The sequence below is a fragment of the Anopheles funestus genome, chromosome 3RL (genome assembly GCF_943734845.2).
Source record: "Anopheles funestus chromosome 3RL, idAnoFuneDA-416_04, whole genome shotgun sequence".
NCBI classification, from domain to species: domain Eukaryota; kingdom Metazoa; phylum Arthropoda; class Insecta; order Diptera; family Culicidae; genus Anopheles; species Anopheles funestus.
The window spans coordinates 84296503-84318367 of record NC_064599.1 but is presented as its reverse complement, the minus strand read 5'-3'; the positions used below and the strand labels follow the sequence as shown (position 1 = coordinate 84318367).

The 21865-nt window shown below is 38.0% G+C and overlaps 2 protein-coding genes across 4 annotated transcripts in view; both read right to left on the bottom strand.

The window, feature by feature from the left end:
• Positions 1-11619, bottom strand: part of LOC125768441 (protein folded gastrulation) — a 65347-nt gene extending 53728 nt beyond the window's left edge. Inside the window, exon 1 of one of the 2 annotated variants that reach the window (XM_049436075.1) lies at positions 10507-11619. The gene's annotated coding sequence lies outside the window, so the exon portion shown is untranslated. Of the gene's footprint in view, positions 1-5889; positions 6807-10506 lie in introns of those variants that run through there. The other variant, XM_049436076.1, reaches the window with a different exon arrangement.
• Positions 11620-17820: 6201 nt separating this feature from the next.
• On the bottom strand, positions 17821-20313 carry LOC125768446 (actin-1). Of its 2 annotated transcripts, none has more exons than XM_049436084.1 (3): positions 20165-20313; positions 19004-19988; positions 17821-18935 (listed from the first exon to the last, which is right to left on the bottom strand). In XM_049436084.1, exons 2-3 carry the CDS (start codon positions 19926-19928, stop codon positions 18730-18732), a joined length of 1131 nt encoding a protein of 376 aa, XP_049292041.1. In that variant the 5' UTR covers positions 19929-19988; positions 20165-20313; the 3' UTR covers positions 17821-18729. The 2 variants fall into 2 exon arrangements, with proteins under 2 accessions (XP_049292041.1, XP_049292040.1); XM_049436083.1 differs by having other exon boundaries at positions 19004-19985; positions 20165-20312.
• Positions 20314-21865: the final 1552 nt, after the last annotated feature.

Sequence of the window (21865 nt, the reverse complement as noted above, 5' to 3'; positions counted from 1 at the left end):
ATAAAAAAGATCACCGAAATAATTCGAAATTGTGTTACTGTCGCACTTTTACAAAGCATCCCTTTCGTGTTATAGTCCCTTCCCTTCTTTAAGGCCTTCAAAAAATGATGCACTCAAATAAACGCAGAACGATACGTAAATTCATTTACAACAACCATAAACTGTGATTGTTGTTTAGGCGGGAACTGTTTTCCACCTCTTAGTCGCTTAAAATTAATCCAATCAGCGGAGTACGCAATTTTGCGCTTTAATCAGCGTGCTAAGTTTCATTCCTGGATTTCGGTTTTGGTTTCCCGAAAACAGGAAATTGATTTATAATTATTATCGGCCCCCCTATCGTACCAGCCAGTTGCTTTATGACCTTCCCCTAAGATGGGTGAAACCGGTCCGTCGAAAGTATGTGCGTTTGTTTGTGAACTCGTCTAACAGGTAATATTTTTCAGTTTCTTATGACCTTAACGGTTATAGAGTATTAAGTAAAGTATAAAATACTTTAGTTTATTACTTATTATTATTATTATTATTAATACTTTAATTATTTTATAAACTTAAAACCCATTGAGGATTTTGTGAATAAACGATAAGCTCTACAATATAAAAACAAATTTGGTTTAGTGCACAGCAGCTTTGTTTACAGATAATATTTAGTCCAAATGATCAAAGTCTGTTAAATAAAGGAGCTGAGAATTTAGACAGTACCTAATTTGTTCAATCTAGCATGCTGAAAGCAATGGATTTCACCTATGTATGTTCGCTTTATCCCTTATATTGAGGAACAAACTATTGTAATACAACTCTATTGTAATACAAACTAGTAGTTCTTAGTAAAAATCTCAATGCAAAAATCTCAAAGTAAAAACTGTCCATCATTATGATGCTTAACGTCGTATGACGAAAAAAAAATCAGCACAATCACAAATTATCTAACTCTTTTCCTTGTCGGGTCTGTACTCGTTTGTTATAATCTCACTTCACATCGCCGCATGCTCAGGCCTGTGTGGTCCAATTTTTCCTTTCGTCGAGAAACTCATTTTCTTAATTTTCTTCTAACTTGTCATACCCGTCGATCATGACGACACCAACTCATGTTACGGTTATGCATCATCTGTATGTATTTCGGAACATAGTACAGTGTCCAACACAATCGATGCTCATCCGAAAAGCCAAGTCATACTCTCATAGCACAAACATTTCGTAGACATTGCCTCCGGGAAGTTTGCCAATCACGATCCTCGTACCAACTGAGCCACAATATTGGGGACAACAGTGCACTTAGCTCCGACGCACAACAAAAACTCCGGGACTGACAAGGAAAACATGACCGAGTACCGGTACACGAACGATTGTTTGTGCAAAACTGGCACCTTATGTGGTTTTTGTGTACGAGCGGTTATGAAACAGACATATTCAGCGCGGTGGGAGTGTAAAGTGTATGTCCGGCACGAGACGATTGCAAAACTCCCTAATGAATTGCTATCCCAGTCATTTGGCTATATGGAATTCTATAACCTTTAAATGTATGCAATAAAATAAGCATAGAATCTATGTTATAAGATTTCCGGAAACAGGCTCAACGATCAGTAAATGACTATCGCAACCGTGGTTGAAAAAAATTGTTTTGTAAAATTATTGAAAGAAATTTCTCATTTCTATGCGTTTTAATGTCTTCATGTAACGGGCCAATGTTTCAAATGATTCGGTGGATTTATTTTTATTTCACACTCTCACTATCTACATATCAATCTGGGGTTTTTGATGTGTTCAGAGCTTCGATGAGAGCAAAAAAAATCGAGAGATCGTCAACCACCATCCTACCCTATGACACAAACCGGTTTCGGCTGAAAGTGAGAATTGAAAGTGAAAACTGCGTGCATAACGATGCGTGGCTTCAACACTGTCGACGACTTCAACCAATCTGCACACTATCCCTCTTCCCCCTGCAATACTCTTAAAGACACTTTTAGGATAGCCTGGTCAAGCAAAAATACGGTCAAGTTTGCAATTGCACCCAATTCCGAAATGGTACGCAAAACTAAGCAATGCATGTGTTACGCGCATGTGGTTAATCGGAGGTTACCGATATAGATTTAGCTTTGCTGAGAAATTAAAACGTATGTGCGTTGCAAAGTATGGTGTTGAAAGTTAAAAGAGACTGTCAAAATTGATAAACAGTAAATATCATTATTATAAGTCAGCAAACTTATTGTTATGACTATCAATGATACAAATGCGGGCTCTTAAAATGCTTCTATTTTAAAGGTTTTTAATTATAAGCTATTTTATTTGATTTTTTTTTAAATCATTTTTACTTTTTAATAGTTTTCTTTCTGGACTAACCTACCAAACCAAAGACCCGATGGTGTATGTGATAGACGGCGCCGGTAACACACGACAGGACCGGGTATCAAATCCCATTCGGTCAGTCCCGCAACAGAAGCTTGGCTACGTAGTAAACATAAGTCTTGATACTGCCTGGCCGTTCTTAAGAAACCAAAAAATCCTACCAAACCACCTACTAATTTGAGTTTCTAATCGAATAAAACTTCGTTTTGTTTTACTCTTTTACGCCGCCACCAAGGCAAAGGTTCTTCTCGTTTATTTTCCTAATCGCCATCCCATTTACGTTTACGCAAGTATTGGTGAAGGAAAGCAAAGTATGGTTATTAACATTTCTAACGTATTATGATTATGTAGGTGCATTATACAGGAATACATAAATAACAATACATCATCACTGGATCTTTCACGCCCCGTAAGGGTAATGAAATCTCCAAATTGGGTGTATAATGATCTTCATTTTTGTTAGAGAAGTAGAGCAATTTGTGTCAAGGTGCATCAAGCATTACCAAAAATTACATCATCATAACATCGTGCTCAGTGTAAGTCGGCGAGAAAATTAAGACTATGTATATATCTGATTAAGTCTAATGTAAAGTTAAGAAAGTGAAAGCACGTTAGATATGAAAAGTGTGCAATGTGTTGCTTGTTTGTAGCCTCACGTAGAACTATTTAAGTGTTTACTAGTTTTAGATGAATGACTCGCGTTACCGTGATTGCCTTTTCGTTTAAGTTTCAACATTCTCGCTTCCAAATAGGTTCGGAATAACATAATGTATCTGAGTCTATCTGAGTAAGGCAAGATTTCCGCCTTTCATTCACTTTATACTTTAAAGCAAAACTTTAGGATGCCTATAATTTTTGTTCAAGGTCTTCCAAATCCACATCGACGATGACTTCTATTTCAACGAATCTACTAAATTAATCATTTCAGAATAAGTACATGAAGCCACATTTACATCCAACAAGTCATCGGAATTTCCGAGGTGCCGCGGATCATCGCGAACACCACCGAACGATTCTTTCAATGGTGGTCTTGGTAGTTTAAATGACAGAACAAAAACATTCATCAGGCAAAGTAAGATTATGCATGGTGTTATAAATTACAGCGCAAAACGAATCCAAACAGTCGGGCTTTGCTGGTTTATATGAAACATCCTAACGAATTTTTGGAGCGATGGTGCACCATGCCATCCCAACATGATCGACGTAAACATGAAGATAAGTTGGGTTTTGGGAGTGGAGTAGTCGTATTAGATGTGACTAATTAGATTCAGTAACTGTGTTTGTTCTAAAGCTTTTAAAGAGTTCGTTGGAAGATACCAACTTCCGCCTTGTAGGGGATAGCGCGTTTAACCATCACCCACCACAGATACATATTATGGCGAAAGAATTAAAGGTTGCGGTCTCAGCTAGGACGCCTTAAAGTCAGTAATTATACATGCATATCTTCTCACGGCTCGCTCCCTCTTCCTTCTTGCTTTTCGCACGCTTAGCAAGCTCAACGGCACACGGAACGGAATGAAACATCAAGCACATTGAAGAGCAGGTATAACGTTGATGTTGTTAGTCAAAATTGTGTGCTCAGTAGTGTTTTTCTTCGGAGACGGAGAAAAAATTCAATGATTGTCTCCTCCATGTCTTTGTGCAAAAGTCCAGAATTAACATATGGCCGGTAAAATATTAGGGGAGAATTAAAAGACTTTGCAGGCTGCAGGTAATTATAGCACCGAAAAGATATTCGGACATGCATACTACCCTGTACAGCTCTGTATTTAATTTGCCTGCCTGTACATGCTCTGCACTGACGGTTTAATTTCAAATTTAAAAAATCCTAAATAAACTAAATATCGCTTTTTTTGGTTCACGTAAACTAAAAGGTTACAAAACACTTCTCTTTTGCACATTGTTTCAATGGGACACAATACAACATACAATAATACAACAACAATAAAACATTTGGTAGGAAACAAAGAGTTTATCAAGTATTCATTATCGTTCTTGTACCCCTAAAACCTCCATTAGACACACTTCTCTCGATAATGATTCTATCAAATGTTTCATTATTGGAACGTCAGGTGTCTCCCAACATGTAATGAGTTCCAACTGCATCATGTTATTAATGATCCCAAATGACCGACCAGGGCTTTGCAATACTCATCGATCCTTTTTACTGTCCGGTTCAAAACCGTCAAACCACATTCATCAAAGCGGCACAGATCCCTATGGCTTTAACTTCATTTGTAATTATCAATTTACACATGTTGTTGTCGGATGCGTCTGTATGAATTCTGAAACGCTTGGGTGGTACTGTGATGTACCGAAACATGTTACCTGTCGGTTTTAATTGCTCTAAGGGAAAAAGACACGTGCACATCATCCATTTAATTTTGAATGATGAATCCTTTGAAGCAGGTAGATATTGAAAAATGGATGCATTTTTATCATTAACAAGCTATGTGCTATTAACTGATTCCAAACGCGTTTCATAACTAACAACAAACAAAAAATGGTGCCCAAAAATACAGGTTAGCTTTAAAATGTCTTTAAACGTTCTAAAAGATATAAAACACATCGATAGCTGTCAAACAAACACAATCGTTGTTCCATGTTTTTCATGCGCAACAGTGTGAAAAATTTATCGCACAGCTTCGAAAATATGCTCTAAGTGGTCTTCATATCAATTCCACAAAATGTTTATTCATGCAGGACAAGCAAATTATCACTTTCAAGTGATGATATATACCTCTCATTAGAAATGCAAGATCTACTCTCACATGCACTGATTCTAGCCTCCCTTTTCTTCCTCAACGGCCTCTAGGGTCATGCGGGCCATATCTAGCTCACTAGACTTATTTTTACCACGCAAACGCAAGTCCTTTCTAGGCGGGGACGGGTCCGGATGGGATTTGATACCCCATCCCGTCGTGTGGAATCGACGCCCTTTATTGCATACCCAATCGGTCCGCTCCTTCTAGCCTATCAAACACAAATCAAGCTTAATTTATGCCATCAGCTTTCGCCTTTACTAGATGGGATCTGTAAAGGGTGAAACGGAGACGTTAAACTAATCCTAAATTGAACTCTATAATGTACAAGTTTCAAGTAAATTTATCAGCAATCGTCTCACTAAATAAGTTGATGTCGAACACCTTTGGTTCATTAGTAGGTATATATAACTTGATAAACTTGACTTTTAGCTTTGTTACTTATTTAACCGTGAAATCGGATCCCGTACCGATCGCAAACCGTATTGTGACATTTACCCTTTGAGTGAACAGTACCATTCACTCCTTCTCACCACCCGCAATCCGGTTATGGCGGAAATTCTTCTCAAACCGAGCATCTTAGCCTATAGCAGCTAGGGCAGAAGAGCAAGAAGTGTGAAGTTTCATAACAAATGACTCAGCCGTAATGCTCGATCGAATGAAGGTTCAAGGAAAGAAACAGCATCGCTGGAAACTTAATTCCAAAAAAATGCCTGGGGAATTTTGAACCCTGAACAACACCGTTGTGCATCCCGCAACAGTAGCAACTGGTGCCTATAATTACCTCGAGATGGTTGGATCCGGGACTATACGATGTCAGCCAACAATTTCTCTTCTGTTTCAAGGCTTTCGGATGCATTCCATCATAAAATAAAACGTCATGTGGATATGCTGACGCATGACCACCAAGCAGAGAGTGCTGAAATTGAACCAATTTGATTGTAAATAGGTTAAAGCTCCAAATTCAAACTCATAATGACGATTATAGGCAAACACGTTAGTAATCGAGCTGGATTGCTATACGCACAAACGCCGTTTAGAAAGTGATACAACCGATGGTACATTGTTATGCAAAATATTCCGAAATTTGAACATTAAAGGAAATGGATTGCTGCAACAGAAATACACACATCGACCACGGCCGATTATTGAATGTTGACGGATGGGATGCACAAACGATACATCCAATTCTTTGCGATTAATAAACGTTATCCAATGGAAAAGATTTAACACGATAAATTGACAGAAGAGCGCCTGACTATGGAATAGGTTCAAGGGACATTAATGTGCCTTTCGTGGAAAATGAGATACAAAAGCAAATTCATTTTTATTTTCATTATTTACTGTCGCAAAAACGATCTAGACGTGAACATAGATGTAGGTGTCATATTTTTAGCCGTGTTGTGAATTGGAACAGTATTTTACCAAACCAAGCGCACGTGAGTATAAATTTTCATTCATTTATCGTTCAAAAGTCCATAACAGTCCTTCTCTCAAATGTAGACTTGATCAGAATTTTTGGCCATCTACAATCATCCTATTCCACCCAACCTTTCACGGACAACAAGCTGACCAACAATGCGACGTCTAAATAATTCTTTGAGGGATACATTTCGCTTGTCAAACAAAACGTTACGAACCTAGTCGACCAGAATTATAAAATGACGCTAATAGGATCGGGTGACTCTGAACCCAAAACCAGTTTGGAAATTTTCCAACTTCAGGAGTGCCAGTTCAAAACGAAACTGATTGAAAATGTAAATTTCCTCTTTTCTTTTGAATTTAGCGACAAAAATCTCTGATGTGCGTTATTGTTATTACCTTTCCCTTCTTATGAAAATTTGCCCATCTTACACGATGGCAGGAAGTGGCCAAATGACCAGACCAACTTGGACTCCCCAGACGTTTGCACGTGATTTGCGGCGAGGAAATAAAAACAATAACGATCATCTTTTTTTCTGCGGTCACCAGAGGCTCACTTTCCCTTCCTGGATGGCCTGTCTCGGGACATGGAGAGAAAGCGTCCGGTTTCGGTTTTTTCCTCCTCCGATTCCACTCTTTGATGTATCCCAACCAGACGCCCGTGGAGCGGACGCCTTCTTTCACTTTCAAACACGTAAAATTCTCGCTTTCGTGCGAGATTTAATCGATGTTCAACCGCGGGCCCTATTTCTCCACCTTTACACGACAGGTGGGCTGCTTCTCGCGGAATTGACTTGTGGTTAATTTTTTTCTGTATAACGTTTCGTTGGTTTGTTTGTATGCCATCGCCCTCGAGGGCCCGACTGACCTCATAATCGAGGCCGTCGTTCATCAAGCACTGGATTGGGACGTGTTGTGGCTCGAGGGTGGGGTATGGTCATACATATTTCAGTGATTGACTATCTTTGGTGGGCTCGGACAATTCGCTTTAATCTGGAAGGAAGTGAAATGGAACTAGGGAGAAATATATGTACTTCGTACCAGGTCCACCAGACCGAGAAACAGAGCCCACGGTCAAGTGCACTGTGCTGTGAACCCGACGCACCGATTGCAATAGGGGTGTGCTTTACCTTCTGTGGAATATGTACAACTTCAGGTACGGGCTGAAACATAATGTTTTTTCTATAATCTGCCGTGAGTAGTTCATGCGTTTTACGACCACAGTGTACTAATTATATTTCCACTGAACGAAAACAATCTATTTTATTCTTACCTTCAGTTATATCCCTTTTATGAGTAAATAAAAACGTAGCATGAACAGTGGACTAGTAAATAAAATAAATGACATTATGTTGATTAAATAAAGCCACTTTTTATACCATTCATACATACAGATAATGGAGCCCAAAGTATTGCAAAGTGTGCAGTTTCCAAAACAAAAACATTTATTGTGCTCGGTATTGCAAAATTTCAAGTTTTTAGGAACGTATTTGCAGCAGAGATTCGGTAAAATAAAGCAAATCATCTATCATTATTTAATAACTTTAATTTTAAATAATGAATACAATAGAATCGACAAAAACACAGGTAAAGAAAAATAAAATAATAGTAGCGATGAGCAAGTGTAAGGATTAGTTACAATAGAACTGACTCAAAAGAAGTTTATGGGTTCTTTTTACTGATACAGGAGTTTATTCGACATTCTATATAAAAATGAAAACCATGTAGGAAAATGACCGATGCGCAAAAGGCGCCAACTACGCCTCGTAAATTGAATATTGCAAAACAAACAGATGGTCGCTTCTTTTAATGGCGAAATTTTTCTCCCTTCTTGTGGTATGCCATTTTATTAGTTTCGGTGTTTCAACGTACGTGGGATTCTGGTAAATAAATCTACACATCCATATTGCTGCTAAATCAAACTGCACACCGTTGACCACAACACGAACATGATCTCAGGGTTTTAAATAAGGAAAAATGAAACCTACCCATTCACAATCCTCACTCTCATAGTTCTTCTACGGAGAAGAAATATATACGCACTAGTGCGAAAAAAGAAATACACACGCACATTAACTAGTGCAGAAACATTAAACTCCTAGCAAACAAAAGCAACCTATCCGAGATCATCCTGCTGATCCTTCCTTTCAGTCACTTGCTGGTTAGCGCAGGTCTGATTTTACGTGGATATCCGACTGTTATGAATTGGTCATTTTATCACTTGTACACGACCACATACCATGGGTTTGGTCTGTTTATAACATACTGATACAGTATCTAATCTTAGACAGGGAAGCATTCCTCACAGTTCATAAAATTTAACCTATGGTAAAAGGGGATGACCACACACAGACACACACAAACACCAACCGAGGTGCAAAGGGACATTTAACCTGTGTTTATAGCTATTCAAACCGTCATTTTATAAATAATCTTAACTCTACAAGTAACGTGTTTAAAGATTTAATTCAAATTTAACACTAAGACTGAATTCAGACACTTTTAAATTACCAAATGAAATGCCAAAAAAAGGAAAACAAATATTTTTACGCGTACAACGTACAATGCAATGAGAACATAATTTTATGATTTTTTACATTTTTATACACTTTGATGGTTCACTGCGCGTTGCCTACAAAGCGATAAATTGAACCACCATTTTTATACCACCAATATTTCGCCATTGCTATCGCGACGGGGTAGAAAACGATGAATTTTATGTTTATGTGAAATTCTACAAAAATAAAAAAAATCTTTAACAACATATTATACTTGCCCTTCAAATTTTCGCAAGGATTTTCCCGTTAATCTATAACCGCATTGGAATACCATTGGAACATTTGATGCAATTAAAATATACTCCGTTTTTGTTTACATTCTTTCAACAGCAACATTCAGAACATCGCAAAAGGATGACCCATCGGGATGGTTAAGCTCATTATCCTCTTAACAAAATTCCCTTTGCCTCTCAAGAACCAAACCACAATATTTTTCAACAACAAAAAATCTTCCTTCTGCATTTTTTCAGCCAGTGCCGACTCAGAAAAGAACCTGTATAAACATGCCAATGGAATTGAGCAAACAATTAAATACGTCCAGCAAACCGGACTGCGGTCATGCTGATAAGAAGATAGAAAACAGTTCTCGAAAAAGTTCATTCTTATCAATAATTACTCCACAAAGTTTTAAACCTTTTCAAAAATCTGTGACTCATGATTATTCTTAACAACACCCCAAAATAGAAGGTAAACAATCTAGGATTATTTTGTAGACAAAATAGTAAGCACAAAGCTTTTAAATAACGAGTACATATAAAAACAAATACGCGCTATTACGAAAAATAAGTATTAGAAAAACAGAAAATTTTAGTAAAAAAACCATTCAAACAAATGTTCCGACGCGAAGCCACACTTGATTCTTTCTTCGTCTCAAACAGATTTCTATCAAAGAAGAAAGGAAAATCTTTTTCTCATTCAAAAACCTTTCCTACCTTTCTCAATTTGGATCTTTTAGCTGTTGTTTAATATTTTGCTCTTTTTTCACGAAGTTGTTTTAATTCGTCCACTTTGTGATCACCTTATTTCTTTGGCCCACGACTGGAGACAATCGGTTCATTTTTGTATTGGATTTTGGCTGTGGTTTGGGCTTGTACGATTCGCTTTTGGCGTTTCACTGCCTCGCTGTGTTTTATTCCATCGATTTCTTTTTTTTTGCCTTCAAATCTGCTAGTTTTCTTTCAGACCTGAGATGTGCAGTTGTTTCTTATTTGTATTCGATTTGGTTTCGCAGTATTATGCTTTGCACGCAGTTGTGATGTGGATATTTGTTTCCTTTTCTTGTGTTAAGTATAAGACATTTTTCCTTATTCTTCCTCTCTACTTGTTGCTAGGTGTTATGTCTAGTGTGGAGTGTTTTTACATGTTTTCCTTTGTTTTCAAACACTCTTAGACGAAACCAAGTAGAATTAGTTAATATTTACCTTAAAATAAACGCCTCTCGTTTTAACAGATCAAGCAAATTATTGACGATCACTCCTTGGGGACAGCAAGATCAAACTAATACCTTCAGTTAGTATTGCCCGTGAAGTAGGTCACACACATCTATACAGTCAAACAAAACTTAACGCCAAGGCACATGCACATACGATTCACCAGCTACTTTTTTACGAATTAGACACTCTTTTAACAAAATGATAGAAATCTTTCGTTGTTCAAATCACGGTTTTCACAGGACACACATGATTAGCGTTTACATTCATAGATAAAATTTTAAGCATACCAAGTAACCTTCTATTTTTGAAAGCATTCTTTACGCTACACACATTTGGCACATAAAATATATTATACACAGCGTTACATTTTACAAAGAAGAAGGGCGACAAATGGATGCGGTCACTTGGCAACCTCTCACTTTTGCTCTTTTGCTTTTTATTGACACTTTACACCTTGTCCAAAAGGGAGCTCAAAGCCGAATGCACAGAACTACGTTCACTACTACCACGAAAACTACGTACAGATCCCTCCTTGTGTGGCAGCAGATTGTTGCCGCAACCTTTGCCTTTTTGATAACACTTTGGGCTGTAATAAGAGGAAGATCGTTTCGTAGAGTGGATTAACTTATTCCGTACCACTCTGTCATAGCAATCACTCTCACCAACCAGAAAGACAAGCACTATGCACTGCTGATCGCTATTAGCAATTCCTTTTTTTCTATAAAAATCTATCCGCAACAAAATGGTTGAACGAATCGTTTTTCTCAAATATTTTTCCCTTTTTTGAGACAATCTTTCGAACCACTCAATCCAAACGATTAAAAATGCTGGCTGTTGATAAACACACAAAACCAAACTGTTGCACTATGCGATTTTTTCTTCATTTTATTTTTATACTCAATGCACCTTGAGACACATAAATACGCACACAAAACACGCACGAACTGTGTGTTGTATTGTTTCTTTTCTTTTGTTTTCCTTCCTTTCTCGGCACCGAGCACAGGCTTTCAACGCGCGAGCCGACGAGAGAAAAGCAAACGGTTCACTTGCCGCGGCTGTTCAAATCCAACTTACTCAACGAGAAAAGCAGCCACCACAGCCGACTTGCTTTCTCGCCGTGCTCCTGCTCCTTAGGGCCCATTTACACGAATACCGATGCGGCTGGCAATGTGGTTATTGTAATTGTTTTAAACAAAAACATCTATTACCTGCAAATTCTTTTCTTGAAGACATATATTACATGCAATTTCTTTTCAGATTCAAGTTTCATTGTTTATTGGAACTTGTGAATTTAAAAAAACGAAAGATCAATTTTTTACTTATTTTTCAGAGGAAGTTTGCTAAGTTCATGGCTGGTTGAAATTATTACACTTGCTGCTTTCGTGTAAATGGCGCTTCATGTCTGCCGAATATTGCATATCTCGGAGAGGAACGTTTAGAGAGAATACCGCTTTTTGTACTGTACAGGGAGTACTCAACATATGCTGCAATACGTTTGGCACACATAAAAGTACCTAACGTAGAGCATATATGTTTCAACTTTTTTAATCGTTATCCATTCACGGTGAAAGAAATTTAATGATATCACTAATTTTCTCCTTAACTTCGAGTACTACATAGTAAAAATAAACTGGAAAAGAAATACAACAAACTGTTAAAAGATAGTAAAATTAAAACTGGTTATAAAATACACACTCAGTTGTTCATTAACATTCTTTGACAATATTTATTGTGTTGCAATAGTGAATTCGTTAAACAGCTTGAACTAAAAGAGACGAAAGAATTCCTTAGGAATCAAAGTCTCTATAAAACATTCCAACAACAACAACAGCAGCTTGAACTACGATCGTATAAAAATTAGTGTAAGTTTGTGGTTCGATTTTATCGCTTCTTGTGGGCTGTGTGTACAGATATTCAGTTTATGTACTATATAACCATTACTATACGTACAGAATCCTTCATCAGTAACACTTTACGAACATTCCTTTGGATCAAGAACCATCATCAGTTCGAGATCTACCTTCCACTGAACTGACCCTTCGCGAACGCTCAATTAGTATGATTATATTTGAACTGCTCTGTGAATGAAACAACATTTAAACCATTGGAACCAAAGATGATCTGACCGCATTTTGAGTTAATTGAAAAATGTTTCCCACCACCATATCGCGGGATGCGGAATGTCTCACCGAATGGCGGTTAAACTTTTAAGGCCAATACACCGGTAAGATCAACACTGTGTGATATTGATCAGAACGACGGAAGTCCGAAAAGAAGAAATACTTTTAACCTTCGTATGGTGCATAGTATAAAAAATATAAAAAGGCGGTGAGGAAGCTATAGAAAAAGACTTCAATTCGGTTAGAAAACTCCGCTATGCATGCAATTGTTTGTCTGTAATGGTTTTAATAATTTAATTAACCAATGATCTCTCTTTCCGATAAAAATTTTGTATTTCGTCATCTGCCAACGTTGAGAGCGTAAACTGTAAACCAATTGTTGCATGAATTACTGTCACAGTTCATGGCATTGAAACTATCCACCACCGTGCAATCATAAACAATAGGATGTTTTAACATTCGTAAGTGATTTTTGTATAAAATTTTAAAATGATGTTTTTAAAGTTTTATAATGTTTTGTGTGTGCTATTCTAGCTCCCAGTAGTGTTGCTGGGCCCTAATTTATCTAAAACCTAAAAGTGTTATAAAGGTAGCAAATAAACTGTTGCCTCAACCAGCCATACCAACTATAAGCTCACTTTAAACTGTGTGTTGAACAATTGGTGTAATTCTATTGAGGGTTTATTTTCCAGTAAGCAATAAGGAATTCTTCTGTAACTACTGAATTATACAGCGACAAATGGTTTGAAACCTACCTTAAAATGGTATGGTTCTATCATATTGGGAAATTCTTTTCAATGTGCAGAAATTGAAACATAATGTTTCATTAGAACTGTGGGAAACAAAGGAAAATAATATTCTTTAACATAGGGACACTCCCAATCCCTTTTGCCTCGTTAAATAAATAAACGATCTTGGTTCTAATCTCGTTCAGACCGACTCCTCTTAGCGAAGACCACTGCTAAGCAGTTGGGCAAAACAAGTCCAGCAGGTGTGCATTGTAAGTCACCTTGTACATAACGGGATTCTAGCCATAGCTACAAACACATCGAAAGCGCGATCTTTGTTGTCATGCGACCATAATAAAAATATGGGTGTGCATTGCGTCCCATAGGTGTACAATAGTTTACTAGATATGTCTCTTGAATGCCGATCAGACAACAATAATAGTGTGTCTAAAATTATTATAATTAAATTATTTTTTTTAAAAACGAAGCTTGCAAGACAATAATTATATTAATTATGATTATAATTTGCATAAATACACCTCTCAAGCAGAGTGAGGTTTATGTGCCCCCTTGTATTTAGAGTTGTTCATTTCTTTTGGCACTAATGAATATATAACACTCAAAGGAAAGTGAGGGTGAGTTAAACCTAGTTACATACGCTTGGGATACAGATTTGAAAACTAGTAAGCGATCCAAGTTCAAGATCAAGCCGGTTTTGAACATGTTTCGAGTGTTAGTTTTTAGTGGTAGTCTTGTGCGATACGGAACAGCCGTTACACCTAGTATCCCACGATCAATGGTTGCTCGGAAAAACGGGGAAGCTACAGGAAAAATCCTGCCTGTTGTCAATGATGACCTTGTTAACCAATGTGAGTTAACTATGAAGAAGAGGAAAAGCTTTGATTTCGCTCCAATTCGTATGTATGTATATCCTCTCCCTTTTTTAAGTGCTCACTACCTGGTGCTACACGTTCACTTTCTTCTGAACAGTGTGAAGGAAATACAAAAAACACCAAACCAGTTTTCCACCGGTTGATGCATATATACATCGAAGGAAAAAGGGCCACTGGCCTGGCTTCCTGACTGACTGACTGACTTTTCAGTGGCGACCTTTCATTATACAGTAAGATAGTAAGTTTGCATTTATGTGCATCTCCCATCTCACTCTTCTGGGATATTCTCTTTCACAACATAGTTATCAGATGCCTCTACTCCACATCACACGATGGGGAAAATCAATATCGGCAATGGAGAAAAAGAAATAGATGATGTACCGGATAGGCATTGCACGCACCACTGCATGATGTTTGTGTCACGAAGGCGGCAACAAAAGCGACATAGTTCCAAGTGGCTTCCGGTGCAGACGAGACGATAGTTCAACAACGATGCACTTGTGATGGCAGAACACGTTCTCGGTCCGGCGGAAATGGAAAGTGACTTCCGTTCACATCGCGAGTATCCTTTCTCTTTTGATTAAATAGGTAACAGATTAGTTTTGATCAAGCTCAGAGAAACAAGCGTCTGAGAATGAATGTTTATCGTGATCAAGAGCGCGATTGCATCGTGTATTTGTAGCGACGTAAATTTGACATCTGCAAGATATTTCTTCTAATAGAGTTATACCATCATTCATAATTCCAAATGGGCAATGATTTCTGCCATGACGTAGTCGCTAAAGAGTAGTGGTTAAATTTTTGAGCAACTACTAAAAATGAAATTCATATAATTACAGCTTGTATACACTATACAACAATACAAGAGCCAAAATTTTAAATTTTTATACGTTGTAACGCAAAAAAAGGTCAAATTCCCGTTTAACATTCCTAACATACACAGGTAGGTGAAGCTGTAAAAATGTGAAATAGAATAAAAGTGTGTGAAATTAAAAACAAAATATATAGTATGAAACTGCTTTACAATTAAATTGAGGTTAAAACATATTTTACCACTCATCAGAAACAACATGTAACTCATTTAACTAAATGTAGAGCCATGATTGATTGTTACGATTGAAAAAAATGTTACGGCTTATTATTATATGTTTGGATAACAAATTAGCTCCTAAAACTAATACAATGTAAAAAAAATCAAACATTTCATCCTAGAGCCAAAAAAAGCCAGAGGAATCGCTAGCCAATAGCAGTACCACTTCTTTCTTGGTACAAATGCTGTGAGCAGTCTGTGGCTAATGCTAAAAGACAACTCCTATTCTCCAGTTTGGCGCAACACAAAAAGGACGAACGAGGCATCGACTCAAATAAAATAATTCCCGTTACCCCTCATTTGTCTCATTAAATGAACACATCCCTTTTTGCGTCCATTGTATGTGCATATAAGTAACGGTGTATGAAACAAAAATGTGAAAGGACATCCGTCCACTTCGACATTGTCCTCGGTGGCTGCAAGGAAAAGGAAAAATCAACAGAAGTGAAACAATGAAAAGGTACACTCATAAATAAAGCAATATTTCAACACGGTTTAAATTGAGGAAGTGTGCCTAAAATGGAAGTAACGGTTTATAGAGCGGGAACTGAAAGGATAATCCAAAAAAGTTTCAATGAGTTGAAGAGGGCAATTTCAACTCAATTACTAACTCATAACTTTACACCAGTTATCGGAACAGTTTTTTTATCATGATATTATGATGACGTGTCTTTGTAAATTTTATAGTAATACGAGAAGCACTTGCTATTGAGAAAGAATGAAAAAGTACTGATATTGTTTTGAGATTGATCTAAGAAACAGAAGAGATAATGATCATGAGATGAGGAGAAATTGTGATCAGTAGCGATCAGACAGTATTAGGAGTTACGAGAAATAAAAGATTTGGGTGAAAAAAGTGATGTCCTTGCCTCGAGGATATTATTCCAAACATAGAATTGTTACTACATCAATTAGTGTGTGATGTTAAATAGGTAGCAAGGATTTGTTTGCTCGTGCACAATTTGTTGTCAACGTAAGGTTGGTTTGTGTCAGCGTATGCTCTCGTGATACTTGTTCATTTCGATCGACTGTGGTGTTTTGAATATACCAAAGCGTATTAAAGTGTGTTTTGTGTGAAACTTACAATCAGTGTGTGTAGAATGCATGTAAGCTTGCAAACTATTTGCATTTATGTTGTGCAGTTTTTCAAAAGAGTTTTATGTTATTTATGCATGAATTCGTGTGTTGAAAAATGTTGCCATTGTAGGCGAGTTTATAATTTTAAATGTGCCAAACTGTATGGAAGAGTGTAAGTGAAAGAAAAACTACCTATGTGTTAAAGCAAAGGGGACGCGAAGAAACAGTATTGTCTTCAGAAGTAAATGCTTTCCTCTGTTTTAAAAAAGTAATGTGTCCTTCGTGTAAACTATCCTTTACCCGGGTAAGTCAACGACATTCAATCAGAAATATCTGAAGTAAGACTTTTCTAAAGAAGAAGGCTTGAAACAATTGATAGGACAGTTTCTGGCAGCCGTGAGTTTATAACATCAGGCGGCGATGCAAAATTTCGTGCATTTCGTTTAAGGGTAAAAAATGTTTAATATGTTAATATGGGATAATATGTTGTAATATGGGATAAAAAATGTTATATTTTAAAAGCTTCAGAAAATTATCATACCACCCAGGAATTTACATTGATTTGGTTAGTGAAAAACGGTGAGGAGTGGCCCATCGAAATTGCATATGACGCAAGTATGTTTATGTGTCAAGAAGCACAGTAAATCAAATAATGAAAACTATTTCTTATTTTCCCTATATGACAATCTTTATGATTATTTTCTATGCTGGCCTTTTCATCTAGTTTTTATTAATTTATTTGTTTTTAGTTTCTAAACTTCCAGCAACGTCGTAGATGAAATTATGTGCTAAAACATATTAAAGCCTTATACAGGTTTGCTTGCATTCAACGTTGTCGCTTGGGATTATGTTCTATAATATACAAGCGACATCTACATGTGAAGTTTTGAATTTTGACACACACCCTATGAATCAAAACAACAGACCAAATGGGAAGTGTAGATTTACGGCGTCAGCAGTCCAAATAAGGATTAATGATATGAGGTTTTTAATAACTAATAATTCTCTGTAATAATTATGTGAGTTATAATATCATTGAATGTTCAAAAATAGCCGTATTTCAGCCTATTGTACTGCATTTATATGTCAAAGAAAGCTTATAATTCAAGAGGTTCCTCATACGGTAAGCATATTGTTCGTAATGAAAGAAACGAGGAGCTTAAAATGAAATCAATAGCAGAGATAAGCCGCATGTTTTAATAATTGTTTAAATTAACTTACAGAAATGTCTACGACTTGAATTAGCAGCTTTCGATATTAAATAACATCAATTGCAAACCAACATTTGAAGTCAGTAGCAATACATCTTAATAATTATATATTGACTATCATCCCAAATTTTGATCTATTTCTTCCTAATGTTGCATATTATTCAATAAATTAGATACATGGAATTATCTTTTATCTATTTTATTTCATAAAGTTCATGAGAATCCCATTTAGTATTTGGGATGTCGTTTTATTCCTCGTTTTATCGAATCTCAACGCTTCAAATTAAATATTTAGTAGAATTTCTGGAAGAATATTCGCAAAAATTAAGAAGAAACGATAAATTAAACTGCAACTTAACACAAACAGCACCCTGCGGCTGATACCACCTAAAAGCTACCCCTGCACACTATAAACTACGATGGGAACAAGCCGTAGGTCTATTTTCATAAGAGAAACGCGCGTGTGTTCAATACGGATTCGAATCTATCGACATACTCGGTTAACCTCGGAAGCCTTTCCAGAAGAAAAACGACTGAGACACATTCAATAAAGAGTTGATTTGTTGAACTCAATACTTGTGTGTGTGTGTGTGTGTGTTTGTTTAGTATGACTAAATACCTACAAGTAAGCTTTCCATGTGTTTACTCACACAACACGGCGTACACGCGCACGCAAAGGATTTTCTTTTGTTATTTTTTCCTAACTTTTAATCACATTTCACTCGTTTTGGCTACTTTCGCGGCGCAGCAGTGTGAAGAGCTCATGTTGTAAAATTTTCCTCCTACTCAAAAAAGAAAGCCCGCGAGATATTTACTGCGGAAAACCCAGTGGTGTGTATCCAATGGTTACAGTTATGAGGGGCGGGTGTGCATGTGTGTGTTGCGATTGCTTATGTGTGTATTTGCATAGAGAGACTACTAATGTGTGATGCCTACGCGATTCCAATATAATATATTCGAGTTCCCCTGGCAAAAGTGGGGTAATACTATATAATTTACTGTCTATACCTCGAGTCACGATCTTTGGCGGTACAGCGGGGTGTTTAAGTGTTCATTGACAGCCATGTATACAGGTCTAAACAGTGAACCGTCTTAGAAGCACTTGCGGTGGACAATTCCTGGACCAGATTCGTCATATTCCTGCTTCGAGATCCACATGGCCTGGAAGGTAGACAGCGAGGCTAGGATGGATCCACCGATCCAGACGGAGTACTTACGCTCTGGAGGAGCGATGATCTTGATTTTAATCGATGATGGTGCCAATGCAGTGATTTCCTTCTGCATTCGATCAGCAATGCCTACAAACGAACGAATATTTTCTTTTATTAGGACAATCTGTCAACAGTATTACGAACGATAGACTTACCTGGATACATGGTGGTACCACCGGACAGCACAGTGTTGGCGTACAGATCCTTACGGATATCCACATCGCATTTCATGATCGAGTTGTAGACGGTCTCGTGGATGCCACACGACTCCATGCCCAGGAAGGATGGCTGGAAGAGAGCCTCAGGGCAACGGAAGCGCTCATTACCGATGGTGATGACCTGACCATCGGGAAGTTCATACGACTTCTCTAGCGAGGTTGAGGCTGCAGCGGTTGCCATTTCCTGCTCGAAGTCCAGAGCAACATAGCACAGCTTCTCCTTAATGTCACGGACGATTTCGCGCTCAGCCGTGGTAGTGAACGAGTAGCCGCGCTCGGTCAGGATCTTCATCAGGTAATCGGTGAGATCGCGACCAGCCAGATCCAGACGGAGGATGGCATGGGGAAGAGCATAACCTTCATAGATTGGGACAGTGTGGGAGACACCATCGCCGGAGTCCAGCACAATACCGGTAGTACGACCGGAAGCGTACAGGGACAGCACGGCCTGGATGGCGACGTACATGGCCGGCGAGTTGAAGGTCTCAAACATAATCTGAGTCATCTTCTCGCGGTTAGCCTTCGGGTTGAGCGGGGCCTCAGTCAGCAGGACTGGGTGCTCCTCCGGGGCGACACGAAGCTCATTGTAAAAGGTGTGGTGCCAGATCTTCTCCATATCATCCCAGTTAGTGATGATGCCATGTTCGATCGGGTACTTCAGGGTGAGAATACCACGCTTGGACTGGGCCTCATCACCGACATACGAGTCTTTCTGACCCATACCGACCATTACACCCTGGTGACGCGGACGTCCTACGATCGATGGGAAAACCGCACGAGGTGCGTCATCCCCAGCAAAACCGGCCTTACACATTCCGGATCCGTTGTCAACAACCAGTGCTGCTGCATCGTCGTCACACATTTTAATTTATTTGATGGAGTAAATTCAATCGAAAAGCACACCGAACTGCGATTATATCTGCTGAAAACACAGAGTAGAAAAGCGAACTGTTAGACACCAACGACATCTTTAGACACAAAAATACTTCGTGTTAGTTCATTATGATCTCATTAACACATAATTCCACACATGTTGTATCGCGAAATTTGATTTATTCCACCACATTAAAATTACACATATATTGTTTTTACACACACCTCGCTTTTTTCAATTCCACTTAATATAACACACTGTTCGTTCGTAAGTCAAGATATATTCCAAAACTTTCCACCTTTCCTAATGGCGAGCACGGCACCTTATTCACCGCAAGAGATCAACATTGAAACTGATGCCTACCGGTCGGCCCCATGTTGTTTTTATAGATTAAACTCTCTCGCTCTTTCTTTCTCTGTTTCCTCTCTTCCCATCCAAAGAGATGTGCGAAAAGATCATCGAGTTTGCGAGAGAAACCGTTCGCCGGAAGCGACTCTTTGGCATAGTAAAAAGCCCTATAATTCTGCTCTCCAAAGTGCATTGCGGTGGTCCCATGTGTCAAATCCTTTCACGTTCAAAAGAGCATCACAATTCCGGACCACGCCATACATACCATGCCAAACAATTCGTTTTGGATTCATCCGTGTCCAACCTCCTTCACCTTTTCGTGTAGCAGGATGATCATTAGAGAAAATGTGTGATTTACTTGTTTTATTGCACTTCTAATGTTGGCAATAAATGCATATTACACACCAAACTCGCCCAAATGTATTTTTTCTCCACCCTCAAAACGAAGGAAATGCATCTTTACAAGTGAAAAAGATAAACACGGTGAAAAGGATGGTGTAAAGTAAAATAAACTTCCACCAAATTAATACTGAATCGATCGTAAAAGAAAATTCGGAGTATATCGTTACATTATTTAGGAGGATGTGGAGAGAAGTAAGTGAGAGAAAAAGAAAGGGAGAGAAAGAAGTTAATAAATGAATCGTTTGACCATATATAGGCAAGAAACAGAGACACGTTGTGTGGGGCACGTGTGCCTCTGTGTGCTTGTGTGTGTGATTGATCATTCGCGCGCGCAAACTAAAATCATTTATTTCGTAGAAGTAGGGACAGAGGTAACGTGGTGGGGGGGGGGGGGGGGACTAAATCTTATGAAGTCTCTGGTACCAAAATAACAGCTTTTTTAACGGTTTGCACAGTCAACCGTGACAAGAGAGGATGAGCCATCATATGGCCAAATTGTATTTTCTTGCTTCCAGTGACCCAACTTTTTTCCTAAGACACAACTGATATAAATAATATACTTAAAATTTATTTATTTTTTTTTCGACCAAAACTGGCATCTGGCAGCTGGCATCTGATATCCTCGTGAATGTATTTAACATCTTAGCTAGATATATCAGAGGTTTGATGTCAGAGAGAGATTTTGAAAAAAATGTTTTAGTTTTCGAAGTAGCCATTTGACTCATTTCATTGCGCTGGGCAATTCTTTCTCATAAATTATCTTATTTTTTAATTTTCAACCAATAGATAACCATAAATATACAGTTTAATTGGAGTAATTACATTTTTCTATATCTTGCACGCCCCTAAAGTGTATATTAATTTGTTCTCTCAACTATGAACGCGCAATTTTTAAACCCTTTTTAACATATACTAATGGTATTTTGATACTTGTCTCTTGCATTCCTTTTCCGCGATTATTTTTGGTCTCAAGTGCCTAAAAACATTCAATGCGATATGTGAATTTGCCGCGTAATGAACATTGCCGATATACGGAAGAAAACTACATTTCTGTTGTGGCAATTCTCTCCCAACTTATCCTTCTTCTTCATCGTTCCGAGTAAGCTGTAGCGCACACCACGGTATCGTGGACGTGTGTCCAAAAACGGTAACTGGCGCTGATCGTATGCATCAGA

What these genes read in the sequence shown, in the direction of transcription:
- LOC125768446 (XM_049436084.1), bottom strand. Translation starts at nt 19,928, where the DNA reads ATGTGTGACGACGATGCAGCAGCACTGGTTGTTGACAACGGATCCGGA. An exon ending in TGGTACCACCATGTATCCAG is followed by an intron (nt 18,936 to 19,003) that starts GTAAGTCTATCG and finishes GTTCGTTTGTAG; the next exon opens with GCATTGCTGATCGAATGCAG.